A 13821-nucleotide genomic window follows, 5' to 3' on the forward strand; every position below is an offset into this window, starting at 1 on the left:
TTAGGGACCAAAAACTCAGATGTCCACAGGAGCCCGGCAGATCATGTAAATGATTGAAGCAATAGCCTATCATAGCTGTTTAAGAATACAGGCATGATATCATGAGAACTTCTGGTGTTTCATGAGGAGCTCAAAATCTGAATCTTTGTATGGTATTTCTGAATTTTTAATTGTTGAGTACTAATTTTTTTTTTAGGAGATTAAATACTTTACAGACTAAACATATATTTGGAAATCTAACATGGGCTGCTAGTTTGTAAAAGGTGCCTGTGAGAATTGTGTATCTTTTAAGACCATTTTTTCTATCCTAGTTTCTCTTTGTATATGTACAAGAGCATATGTGTGTGTTTTTATATGCGTATGAGTGTATAGGTATGTGTGTTTATACATATATTTGTGTATATAATATGAAACTGTTTTTACATTTATAAGCAGAATCATACTCTGTTCTGTTAGGAAACTTGCTTCCTTAACAGTATATCTTGGGCATCTTTTCTTGTCAGTATGGTGAGATTCACCTCATGCCTTTTAGTGGTTTCATGGTTTTCATTGCATAAATGTCCCACAGTATAACTAATCATCCTCTGGCATAATGGATCAAAAGAAGTTGCACCTGGTTTTTCATGATTAGAAACTTTGCTGCATTGATGCTTTTGTATATATATTGTTCAATTGGGCAAGATTATCTGTGGAATAAATTCTTAAAAGTTGGATTATCAGGTCACAGGGTATGAACTTTTAAAAGTTTTGCTAGATATTCCTAAATTGCTCTTCAAATGGCTGTATGAGTTTACATGTCCACCCAGAGTGTGTGAGAATGCCTCTTTCCTAGAAATTCTTAAATAGGATTCCCCCATCTTTTGTCTTTCTATAGGGTGTTTCTGTTCTGATTCCATCTGTGATTTGAATATATCTAGCATGTTCGGGCCTTGGATTCAGTTTCATTGTATGAATAGCAGGGCAGTTTCTTCCCTCAAGAGCTCTCACCTTGGCTTGCCCAGCAGGCGTCACCCCAGAATCCAGGAGATGGACGAATCCTTGCCTGGAACAACGTCTGATGTAGTCAGATTTGCCTTAACTCTTCAGGTTATGCCATGATGTACTAACCTCTTTTACCTGGAATATATTTCTCTTTTTTTTTTAATTTATTTATTTTTTTTACTCTTTTATTTTTGGCTGCATTGGGTCTTCGTGGCTGTGTGCAGGCTTTCTCTAGCTGCGGCGAGTGGTGGCCACTCTTCATTGCGGTGCACAGGCTTCTCATTGCGGTGGCTTCTCTTGTGGAGCACAGGCTCTAGGCATGTGGGTTTCAGCAGTTGTGGCTCGTAGGTTCAGTAGTTGTGGCTCGCGGGCTCTAGAGCACAGGCTCAGCAGTTGTGGCACACGGGCTTAGTTGCTCCATGGCATGTGGGATCTTCCCAGACCAGAGCTTGAACCCGTGTCCCTGCATTGGCAGGCGGATTCTTAACCACTGTGCCACCAGGGAAGTCCCTGGGATATATTTCTGCATTTTGGGAAAGTATTATTTGTTTCTGTCACACACACAAATTCACATCATCTTGAAGATATGGTCAGTGGAAATATTCTGTTAGCACCAAAGATGGAAAACCTAGTATTTAGACATTCATGACTGAAGAAAGGAGACTTCTAGAGGTTTCAACACAAGTCAGAGCTGCATGTGGGCCTCCTCTGGCTCCTCGTGGTTGACCAGGTCTTTCTTTCCTCAGGACTCTTCTCAGGGGAGCTCCCAGAATGTACCCAGGAGCTGATGATTGACGTCACCAAGAGCTACTACCAGAAGTTTTTGCCCTTGACACAGGTCTAATGTCTCTGCCTTGTGTCCCGAATTCGCTTGAGCTCTAAGATGAACTTGGGGACAAAGTGAGCCAGTCAGCATCTACAAAGAGCTCTTGTGTCTTTGACACCTCCCACCCTCTTTCTTTCTTTTTTTTTTTTGGTTTAATTCTTTAGAGTTTCTCAATCCTCCCAGGCTCTAAGCTCTTAAGACTTTAATAACAGAACGTCTGGAGGAGTTGTCTCCAAATGCTGTGCTTAAACCGTATCTATTAACAGTCACTCCGTACCATTATGTGTGGAACACGGACTCATCTGTTTCCAGCACTCCCACCCCTTGGTCCTGTGGGTGGCTGGATGGAGCAGGGCATTCTGTCGTAGTGGGGAGGTTGTGATGCTCTTGTGCTGCCCATGGCCATGAGCTACCACAGTGAGCTCTGCTCACAGGGATCACTCTCAGCTTCCCTGCTGCTCACACATTTGACCAGTTGCCACAGCTGCTCATAATCTGGAAAAAAAAGTGTTTTGCGACTTTTCAGAGCCCAGATTCCTGTTGGCTACTAAAACTTGAAGGGAGGGTGGTTAGTATTTCTCTTCTTTCCAGAGTGACCTGAACTGTCATTTTAATTCAGGGTGACTAATAAAAGACTTTCTAGCATCTATTCTAGGGCCTTGGCTTTCACTAAAAGGGGGGCCCTTAGCATCCAGATTTTATTTTTGCAGGGTCCCAGGTTTGAGTCTCCCACGTGGGAGGACTAGTCTGGCAGCCACTCCTTGCCTCATGGTGTTTGGGGACAGCAGTATATGCCTCATTTCACTGGAGATGTAGCATTTGTGACACTTGCCCCCTGACCTAAAACCATTCAACCCACCCTTTCTTTGCCATAAACCTCACAGTTCAGACCAAAATATCTGTACTTGGGCCCAATCTCATATGTACATGGGGGCCACTTAAAATCATTCTGGGGGCACAGAGCCCCAAGGAGTAAACGAAGTTGCCAGGGCCATTCTTATCTTCTGGGTAATAGCACAACCCTTCCTGTTCTGCTCTGGCCTCTTGGTTTAGTAGGAAGATACAGGAGTGAAGACCTGAGAAGGCTGGCCTTGCTTGAAGCTCTGATGCTGTTGTGAATGGGGTAGGACAGTTTAGCCTTGAAGGTTAGGATCTAGCAGCAGCTGTCTTGACTTAATATCTGGTTATGGGGTTTGCAAAAAGAGCTGTATGTAGTCATCTCTGCGAGTTCAATGTAAAACTGCTTTCTGGTCTGTCATTTTTTATGTTTGTACCTTAAAAGATTGACACGTGAAGCAAGTCATTTGAAGGTGAACCCTGTCTACCTCCAGCGATGGCAGCCTCTCTTGGGCACTTCACTGTGTGCCTGGTGCCCTTCTGCGGGCTTTATGTTCACCTGCCTACCTAGGGCTCACACCAGCCCTGTAAGCTGGACGTTATCCCCACTTTACTGATGAGGAAAAAATTCAAAGATATGAGATAACTTGTTCCAATCTTCGTGGTGAAGAAGTGGCTGACCCAGCAGTCACATGCACGTGTACATGTCTGCCTGGCTCTGCAGCCCACGCTCTTCAGGTCTGCCCTGGTACGAGGGGACAGTCTGCTGTGTCCTGTCTGATACCAGCAGTCTGTGATGGTTGCAGCTTTTTGGGGAGCCATATCCCCGAGCTCCCTTCCTCTTTTGTGCCACCAAAAAGGTGGATCTTGTAGTTGGCAGAGCTTAGATGTGCCCTAGGCTAACCTTTTGCTTCCTAGAGAAATCTTCCAGGGCGTGTCTGACAGATTCCCTTCCAGCCTGTGTTTGAATACCTGCAAAAGGAAGCTTGCCACTTTATACGACTAACTGTTTGTTTTCTTTTTAAATTTATTTATTTATTGAGATATAACTGACATATAAGCTTTTGATTGTCCATTTTGTTGGTGAACAACCAAAATTAAGAGAAAGTGGGGTGTTTTTTTTCTGAGTCTTTTAAAAATCTTTAAGTAATTTGAGTACATGATTCCAAAAATCCAATCCAGTTAGTAAAGAAGGGAGCTACAATGAAGTAGATTTTCTCAACCCAGAATCCAGTCCCATGTTCTACTTCCCAGGGGCAACTATTCAGAACAGTTTTCGATCTGTCCTACCAGTGGTTAGTCTGCGCTTGGCACGAGCAGATACACACATACACACCAACCTCTGTATTCATACAGATGCGAGCACATGCTAGATGTGCTGTCCTGCACCTTGCTGCTTTTACTTAACAGTACCTTAGAGATTGTTCCATTTTGACACAGACAGGTGATAAAAATAACAATTGTTAACATTTATGGTGTTTACCATGTACCAGGTACTCTTCTGAGTTCTTTACCTTTGTTAGTTCCTTTAATCCTCACAATAACCGTGAGGTAGGTCCAGTTTTCCTCCCCAAGGAACAGAGGTAAAGTAAATTGCCCACACTTCTACAGCTAAGGTGATGGTGAATCCAGGCATTCTGGCCCTAGAGCCCATACTTTTAATCATTATGCAGGAATCCCTCCGTGTTCTAATACCTTTCATTGCCCAGATTGGATCATTTGGCTAGCCCTTGCTGTACAGAAAGCATTTTCAGGCAGGCAAGGAAAAGGGGTTTGGGAATGGGTATTGCTGACCCATCCGGCAATGTCTGCCACAGGCAGGAAACCCAGTGCTCCCTCTGAGAAGACTGTCTCCTTGCTATGGGCCCTGTTGTCTTGCAGCTACAATTGTGATCTGACTAGTTAAATGGGAGCCAGTTTCTTGGGAGAATTATCCTGCTTGCAGCCATTAAATTGCATCATACGGTTCTGTACCACATGGTTGGCACTCTATAAAGGAACACAGAAACTAGACTAGACAAAAATCCAATTAGAACGCTTGTTGCAAGTGGCAGAAATCCAGCTTGAACCAATTTAAGCAAAAAAAGGGGCTTTATTGGCTTACACAACAAATCACGGAAAAGACTAGCTTGAGAAGCAATGTAATGTGAACCCTGGGCAGGTTACTTAATCTGTCTGTGCCCTCCCACTGTAAGCTGTACAGTAGGAATGACAGTAGCACCCCATAGAGTTGGAATGGATTAAATGAGGTACTACATGTAAACATTGTGGGCAGTTCCTGGCACTTAGAAGCACCCCATAAGTGATAACTTATCATTGCAGGGACAACTATATCCAGAGATTTAAACCCCATCAGGGCTCTTTGCTTTTATATCTTTTTCACCTTCACATTAGTAGAGGTATAGATTGGGCTGCGAACCATCAAAATACAGAAGATTATTTGAATACGAAAGAGAAGGTTATTTGTCACTCACCTAACAGTGCAGCAATAGGCAGGTGGTCCAGGGAAGGTAGGAGGCTGGGCTCCGCAATGTCCTCAGGCACCCAAGTTTCTACTGTCTTGTCATGTGGCCACATTTAGCTGCAAGAGAGGCTGTAAATTTAGTGTCTAGCTGAGCAGCCAAAACTCTGCGGAAGGAGGTTCTGGTAGTAGAAGGAGAGGGAGAGAGTGGACATGGGGAGACAGCAAGCTGACTCCCCCAGGCCTGTGTGTTGGCTTCCTTTTCTGCTGCTGCAAGTGGGCTTTCTCCATGCATCGGGGCACGTGGCAGCTGACAGCTCCAGGTTTGCATCCTCCCAGCTTGGTGACCCTGAAAGAAAGGTTTCCTCCCTCCAGTTCTAATTTGGAAAATTCCAGAGAAAGTTTCTTACTGATTTGTCGTGAGCCCACTGTGGCCAAGAGTGTGTGGCCCTATGATTAACCTGATCTGGGTCATGACCTTTCCTCCATCCCCGCATTGTAGAAAAACAGCAGAGCCCATTTCCAAAACAAGGTGCTGGGCAGACAAAAACAATGGCTACTACGAATAGCCAAGGAGTCTATAATTATGGACTGATACTGTTTGAAAGTGTGTTGACAGTCGTGTGTATCCTAGGAAAAGCCAGCTGGACTCTGTCTCCATGGTGGCTCTCACCCCAGGGACAGTCTGTCACCAGACAATTATAACCCCAGAGAAGAGAGTCACTTTGTCCTCAGAGTACTCCCAGAAGAGTGGGGATGGAAGAGACCTTGGTTGGGACTCTTTCCAGTTGGCTTAGGGCAGAGAGGGGATTATTGGCTCACGTAGCTGATAAGGCCAAGTCTAGAGCTGCCTTTGCGCTGGATCCCAGCACTCACAATAGCGTCATCAGGGACCTGTCTCTCTTCAGCTCTTGACTCTGCTTTCCTCTGAGTTGGCTTCATTCTCAAGCCTTCACAATGTGATGCTGCAGCTCCAGTTATCGGTAGAAAGAGCTCCCCTTCTCTGACAGAACCCCTGGACCTGGCTCTCACTGGTCCAGATTGGAGGTATCCAGCCTCAAGTAACCACTGTGGCCAGGAAGATGGAATACACTGATTGACTGGGCCTGGGGCACATACCCACATGGACTGAGAGTTGGTGCCTGGTGGCTGTGGTGGGGGTGATTTTACCAGAAGAGATGAATGGGTGCCAGGCAGGAAAAATCATCAGGTGTCTAGTTCAGACCTTTTCCCCTTCTCCAAATGTCTTCTTTGCCCAGCCTTATCCTCTGCCCAATCTGTCACTACTCTTGGTCTTGGGGAGTACCTCCTGAGGGGTACCTGGGCCTGGATTGGGGGCACAGAGAGGATGTTACTTAGCCCAAGTGGAGTGTTCAATCAAGAGCCATTTGGAGGATACTCCTCTGCCTGGAACTGCTTCCTCGTGGGCCCCCCAGCACCTTGTGGAAGGGCCCTTGTCAACGTCTCGGTAGAATTCTAGTTAACGTGCCTGTGCTCTTGTCTGAGCCCATGCTATCTGGGAGCTCCTGAGGAGGCAGGCGTGAGCCTGTGTGTATCCGGCACATACTTCATGGGCTGATTACCTGGATGTGAGTCCCCCTACCCCTGGTCCCCACCCTACCCCAGATAAGTCTCACATTGCAGGATCCTGGGTGCAGGGGACAGGTTGAACAATTGACTTGTGAGCCTCCTGTTGACCGATTCTGTTTCACGTGGCTGCACAGGGCCCTTGTGGTTGGTTGGGATCTGTGGTGGCTTCTGAATTAGTCACTTCTGCATGAGCCAGTTCACTTAGAGCCAAGGCCACAGTGCCTTTCTTAGTGACTCTGGCCCATCTGGGTGATGACAGACTTGAAATGAATCAGACAAACATTGCTCCTATTAACACATCCTTGGAAGTTTCTCAGCTATAAAGCGGCGATCTTGGTGGCTAGGGAACCCTCCCTTGGTGTCTTGGTCTGGCTGGTGCAAGCCCACAGTGTGTGCAGAACATGGAGCTCCAGCCACGTTCTTACTCACCCTCAGCCATTTGCCAGGACAGATTGCATCTAACAAAACTGGGTGGTCACATCTAGCTGGCTGATATCCTAGAGGTAGCTGCTGTGGAGCTGCAAGACCCCTGCAATGGCATTGGCAATGTCGGGACAATGTGTTCAGAGGCCTGGTTATTTCAGAACAGGTGTCGGCAAAATGTCCTGCCAGCTTGGACCAGTTCCCATAAGTCCATGATCACTGAAACACTTCTAGAGCCCCAGTGATGGGGCTGTGTTTTTGTAGAATGTGTACTTGCTGCCCCTTGGGGCTAGGAGGGGGGCGCCCTGACCACAGGCTACATCACTCATTTATTCATTTAACAAATACTTACTGAGCCACTACTGAGTGCCAGGCACTGCCCTACTGGAAAGTAAGACAGAGCCAGTCCCTGCCCATAGGGATCTTACAGCTTAGCCCAGGAAACGAAACAGTTCTCCGATGGAGGCCTGAGGGGCCCTTCTTGAGGGTCACCATAGTGGTGAAGAGTGTGGGTGCTGGGGGCAGCAGATCAAATCCCACCCTGCTGTTTTCTAGCCCTGTGACTTTGGGCAAGTTATCTCACCTTGTGGAACCTCAGATTTCTCATCCTTAAAATGGGGAAGATGTGTAGGGGTCATTATGATGCTTAAATACATTCGTACATGTGACGCATGAGTACGGGCTCAGGGTAAGCACTCAGTAAATGGTAGTTACAACTATTATTATTAAGAATGATACACCTTATAGTATACTGGTGTACTATACTATTAGGTATACCTTATACTATTGATATTATTAGAAAGTGAAACTATTGTATAAGGTGCAGCATTCCTATATATATATATATTTTTTTTTAATTAAAAGTGAAATTTAGACCATCTTTCCCTTTATAATCAGTTCACCACAAAGAGGAGTTGGGGAAAAGAATTGACCCTTCCTTGTTTTGCATCTATGGGGTGCCAGGCACTTATTAGAAAACATTTACTCCTCCCAACTGTCAAAAAAGTAGGGACTTTTACAACCCATTATACAGACGAGGGAGCCGATCTTCAGAGAGGTTAAGAAAATTTGCCCAGTGTCACACAGCTAATAAATGGCTGAGCTGGAATCAATGCCAAGTCTTATCTGACTACAAAGTCCATGTTTTATGCAGCAAAGCACTTGGCCCTGAGGACTGCACTTTCTGCTCTGTCGGTGTTAGTCCCTTGCTTTCCTGAAGTTTTTGCTGGCGGGTTGGCCGCACCTGCTTTCATTATGCATTCTGACTTGGACCCTGAAGTGAGAAGAGGTAGCACAGGACATCCTGCTTCCCCGAGGAGACTAAATAGCTTGTTCTGTATCTCCAAGGCCATTGGGCATCAGGCACATGGTTCGTGCATATGAAAATCATTCAAGAAAGATACACAGGAATGGAGTCCACACCTCTGGCTTTCAAACCTTAGGTCGAAGCCCGTGGGTTTTCTTGGCCCTGCCAACTTGTCTCTTCAGCTGCATTCATCTCAGCCTTTGGTGTCTGCTGGGTGCACTTTCTGGTTTTTGATGGAAGTAGCAAAAGTCTGAGGTAGCAGTATGGCCAGAGGAGAGGGGAGAACAAGGAAATATGAGAGACCCAGGAACTGAAAAGTCCTGTTGAACACTCTTGAGCTCCCTGGGAATAGGTACAGGTTCTTTTTATTTCAGTAGTAATAATAATAATAATAAACAACAACAACAACAACAACAACAGCCATGTGCTTGGTACTGTTTGAAGTACTGTCCTCATAGAATCTCTTCACAAAAACCCTAGGAGATAGGCATGTCATCTCCTAGTTGGAATCCTAGGAGATGGGCACAGTAATTATCCCCATTTTATAGACCTGGAAATTGAGGCACAGAGAGGTTAAGTCACTTGCCTGAAGTCACACAGCGTTTGAACCCAGGGTTTCTTTAGTTCATGAGTTTAACCAACACATTGTATTTGCTTTTTGGTAGGAGTGAGTGAGCAAGTGAGCGAGTGAACCAAATGAGTCTGGGATTTGGTTCTTGCCAGAACAACAAGGCCCTGAGAGGCAGTGTGCAGACAGGTGTGCTTTGGAGTCAGCAGAGTTGGGTTGTAATTCAAGCTCTGCTATCTCCTGGCTACATGACCTTGGGCAAGTAACCTAATGTAGAAGTGCTCATTTCCTCATCTTCAAATGGGAGTAGTAATCCTTTTCTTCTAGGGTCTTTGTATGGCTTAAATGAGATCATCTCTGTAAAGCTCTTAGCCCCGTGCCTGGCTATAGTAAGTCCATAGGGCTCACTGTTAGTATTATTATTACTGGTACCATGCAAATAGATTGTATTAACATGGCACACTTGCAACTATATAAAATTGAAAGTCCATGTTGACAAGGACTAGAAGGGAATATGAAAACAGCTGTTAAAGGATGAAAGGGAATTAAAGTTTCTTCAGTGCTTCATCATTTTTTTAGTAAATGTTCCTAAATGGAATAAATAAAACATGCATGCAGTGGGTACTCAACAGACCTTTGAATGTATGAATGAAAAACACTCTAACTTTAAAAATTTTTTTAATTTTGTTCGGCTGCGCTGCATGGCTTGCGGGACCCTAGTTCCCCGACCAGGGAGCGAACCCGCATCCTCAGCAGTGAAAGTGCTTTCCCAACCACTGGACCACCAGGGAATTCCCTAACTTTTTTTTAATTGGTTGAATCCACTCCTTAAAAATCATACCTTATGATAGTGGATACCCTTGAGGGGTTGTAATTGAAAGGGGGCCTGTGCAGAAAAGAGTTAACACTGCAGGCCTGTAATGATAACCCTATAAATGCTGAATTTCCTACTAGGGGTTTGTGTAAATTTGCAATGAGAGAAAAAGGGAAGTTTTTTAAAAATGGCTTTGTATTTTGTGGTTCTTGTATCTGGATATATGATAAAATTGATTTAAAATGTTACATGCTTGTAATTTCATAAATGCTAGAGGAACCATCTCAAACATGCAAAAATGAAGAAGGTAGTGGCGGGGTACAGCTTCCTTGCTTTTACCATCAAGGGGTGGGCTGGAATTTAAATTCTTTGGGTATTAGAACTAGAACAAGTCTCTGTAACTGATGATTTTTGCTATGATTTGTGTCTGTTGGAGCCTCTGGAAAGAGGGTGACAACATGAAAAGAGAGGCAGTCTCTGGATGGAAATACACATTTGGATTTTGAAAAAGCAGTTAAATTGCTAATAAACCCTGTTGAAATCAAATATCTGACCCTTAGAGCCTGATGGCTGTCCAGTTTGATGTGCATGTTTTTGAGTGGGTCAGTTTGGACTCTGAGACTGACAAGATAAAAAGGAAGCCTTGCTTGTCACTTGAACTTGGACCGTGGCTGTTCGGCACTGCAGCACGCCTTTGCTGCTCCTGAAGAAAAGCACCTGGCTTGATTGGAATCCCAAATTCACTGATCCTAATTGCTTGGACCTGACTCTAAGCTGAAACCTGACCCTGGCTGTCATGCATTGTTTCAGCCGCAGCAGGAGGTGTGCTGAACTGAAAGCAGACCCAGGCTCCGTGAACAGGACTCAGACCCTGGGACCACTGGAGATTTAGGACCCCTTCTGTGGAGCTGTAAACGATGAAAATATATATCGTGGATGCTGGCTGCACCAACTGGGTCACATACAAATGCCCATAGGAAAGGGCCTGTTCTCTGATGGGACCATCTAAAATCAAGCTGCTGATCAGCTCTTTACGTCTCATGCAGAGGCTAATTGCATCCTAACTTGTGATCCCTACCAAAACCTGCAAGTTGGAGGAGGGCACGTCACAGGGACTTCGACCCCTCTGCCTGCTTTTGACAGATCAGACTCTGGGCCTTCTCTGGGGGGCTGCTCACTGCTGTTGATTTGTGTGTTCGGCGTTCTGGATTAGCTGCAACTTACTACAATGGGCTGATAGCCTTACTCCACCTCCTCACGTTTCCCTCTGTACACACACCTTAGTAAGGTAGATTGATTATTCAGATGTAGCTGTCTCTAGAAAGGGATTGATCTTTTCTAGGCTGTCTCTGGATAAAAGGGGTGGGAGGTTACAGAAACCCACTTTGAAATTTTTTAACTTCAGGATTTCATCCTCTATTAGTTTGCTAGGGCTGCCATAACAAAGTAGCACAGACTGGTTGGCTTAAACAATAGAAATGTATTTTCTCCGAGTTCTAGAGGCTAGACGTCCAAGAGCAGGAGTTGGCACGTTTCTCCTGAGGCCTCTCTCCTCGGCTTGCAGCTGGCAGCCTTTTCACTGTATCTTCACACGGCTGCCCCTCTGTGAGTGTCTGTGTCTTAATCTCTTATAAGAACACCAGTCATATTGTATTAGGGCCCACCCAGATGACCTCATTTTACTTTAATCACCTCTTTAAAGGCCATATCTCCAAATACAGTCACATTCTATACTGGACGTTAGGGTTTCAATATATAAATTTGGGGAAAACACAATTCAGCCCATAACATATCCTGATCAATTCCTGAATATCTTTCTGGTTAAATTGTATTAAAATATTTATCTGCAAAAATATTCTGTACCTCTTGCCTACAGCCCTCTGGATGAAAGGCCTGGATGAGAATAAGAGATGATTGAAAAAATGTAAAGTTAGGATTGCTGATCTGTGGGGCATGCTGATTTTGTAACAATGAGAAAAAACAGAAACCTGGCAGCTAGGGAGCTTTGGGGAAGGTGTGGGCGGGGCGGGGGGGGGCATTTATGATCTTTGTTTCTCAGAAACAAAGGAAAAGGAAAGCTCCCAGTGCTGCCTTTCCATGAACGAAAGGCATAACTGAGTTCCAATACTGCAGCTTGGTCTCACCCTTTTGTATGCGGTCCTGCTGATAATAATTTTGCTCTAAAGTGGACTTGGTCCTTAAGGGCCAAGGAGGTGGACTGTGCAGAAGAGAGCTAATCAAGCAGGCCTGAGACTGCCCTCCTTAGAAAGGCCTGCTTGCAAGGTCGGCCCTGGCTGGCATCTGGGTTCTTGGATTTCAGGAGGGTTCTCACCATTCCCTAAATGATAAGAGTTGCTCACAGGGCCTAAACTGTGCAAACAATGTGGTTGATGCTGCATACCTGCTTTCCTTCCAGGAATGGAATTTTGGTGTGTGCTAGGCAGGGGGTGCCTATGTGACCAGCCCCTAGAAAAGCCCTGGGCGTTGAGTCTCTAATGAGCTTCCCTGGTAGATAACGTTTCACACATGTTGTCACAGTCATTGCTGGAGGAATTAAGTGTGTCCTGTGTGACTCCACTGGGAAAAGACTTTGGGAAGCTTGTGCCTGGTTTCCCCTGGATCTTGCCCTATACACATTTTCCCTTTGCTGATTTTGCTTCATAGCCTTTCACTGTAATAAATCATAGCCATCTGTGAGTAGGACTATATGCTGAGTCCTGTGGGTCTTCTAGTGAATCATCGAACTGGGGGTGGGTAGTCTTGGGGTACCCCAACACAGGGCACAAGGGGGACTTCTGGGGTGTTGGTCGTGTTCTCTTTCTCAATCTGGGTGCTGTTTACATGGGGTGTGTTCAGTTTGTGAAAATTCACTGAGCTGTCCCATTAAGACATGTATAGGGACTTTCCTGGTGGTCCAGTGGTTAAGACTTCACGCTTCCAATGCAGGGGCCCCGGGTTCGATCCCTGACCAGGGAACTAGATCCCGCATGCCACAACTGAGAGCCGACATGCCGCAACTAAAGGCCCCGCATGCCGTGACTAAAGATCCCTCTTGCCACAACTAAAGAGATCCTGCATGCCGCAACGAAGATCCCTCGTGCTGCAACTAAGACCTGGTGCAGCCAAATAAATATTTTTTAAAAAAATTTAAAAAAAGATAGTATACTTTTTTGGTACATAGATTCAACTTTATAAAAAGATAAAAGAGAATATTACACACCACAGGGATAAAAAAATAATAATTTTATTTATTTATTTTTTTGGCTGCACTGCAGAGCATGCGGAACTTCCCCAACCAGGGATCAAACCCATATGCCCCCTGTAGTGGAAGCGCGGAGTCTTAACCACTGGACCACAGGGGAAGTCCAATAACTTAGTTTTAAAAAACAACTTGCTTTTATTTAGAAAATATTTTAATCACTCCTTTTTACCAGGCATTGTGCTGAGAGCTTAGGACATGGGGTAGGAAAGAGGTCTTCATTGCCTCTCAGTTTATTGGGAGTCAGATAAAGAGATACTTGTAATACGGTTGACTTTTGCTGAGTCCTAGCAAAGACATCATTGGACGCTACAGGGCTTCTTACCTGGGTAATTCTCAGGGTTACCATTCCAGTATCTACGGAAGCCAGATGGACAAATGGGCAAAGGGGGGTAGCAGGGAACTGTGACAAACTGGCAAGGTAAGTAGGCATAGAGTTGCCACAGCTAATGATTTTTCTTAAGGAAAAGCCACAAATCTGAATTTTTATGTGAGCTCTCTTGATTTTTTTTTTTTTCCTCTCTTGATTTTTAAGTCTTGTAAATGAATCCAAATTTTAAAAAGTGGGAGGCCAAACAAAACACCTCCGCAGGCCAAATTTGGCCTTGGCCTACCAGTTTGCCAGGGATTCTGCCTACCAACCATCCTTCCCTCTTACCAAACAATTGAGGGTCCACTGTTTTAGGCACTGGGAAATAGAGCAGTGAGCCAGCCAGACAACTTTCTTGCAGAATGGCCTGGGGGCAGGGGTGGGGG

At 45.1% G+C, this 13821-nt stretch overlaps 1 protein-coding gene across 1 annotated transcript in view; it reads left to right on the top strand.

Annotated features, from left to right (window-relative positions):
• Positions 1-10054, top strand: part of DCTN5 (dynactin subunit 5) — a 28196-nt gene extending 18142 nt beyond the window's left edge. Inside the window, exon 6 of the mRNA XM_036825376.1 lies at positions 1728-10054. Within this exon, the coding sequence (XP_036681271.1) occupies positions 1728-1825 (98 nt within the window). The 3' untranslated portion in view covers positions 1826-10054. The remainder of the gene's footprint in view (positions 1-1727) is intronic.
• The last annotated feature ends 3767 nt before the right edge of the window (positions 10055-13821 follow it).

Source organism: Balaenoptera musculus, chromosome 15 (assembly GCF_009873245.2).
Source record: "Balaenoptera musculus isolate JJ_BM4_2016_0621 chromosome 15, mBalMus1.pri.v3, whole genome shotgun sequence".
Lineage (NCBI taxonomy): Eukaryota > Metazoa > Chordata > Mammalia > Artiodactyla > Balaenopteridae > Balaenoptera > Balaenoptera musculus.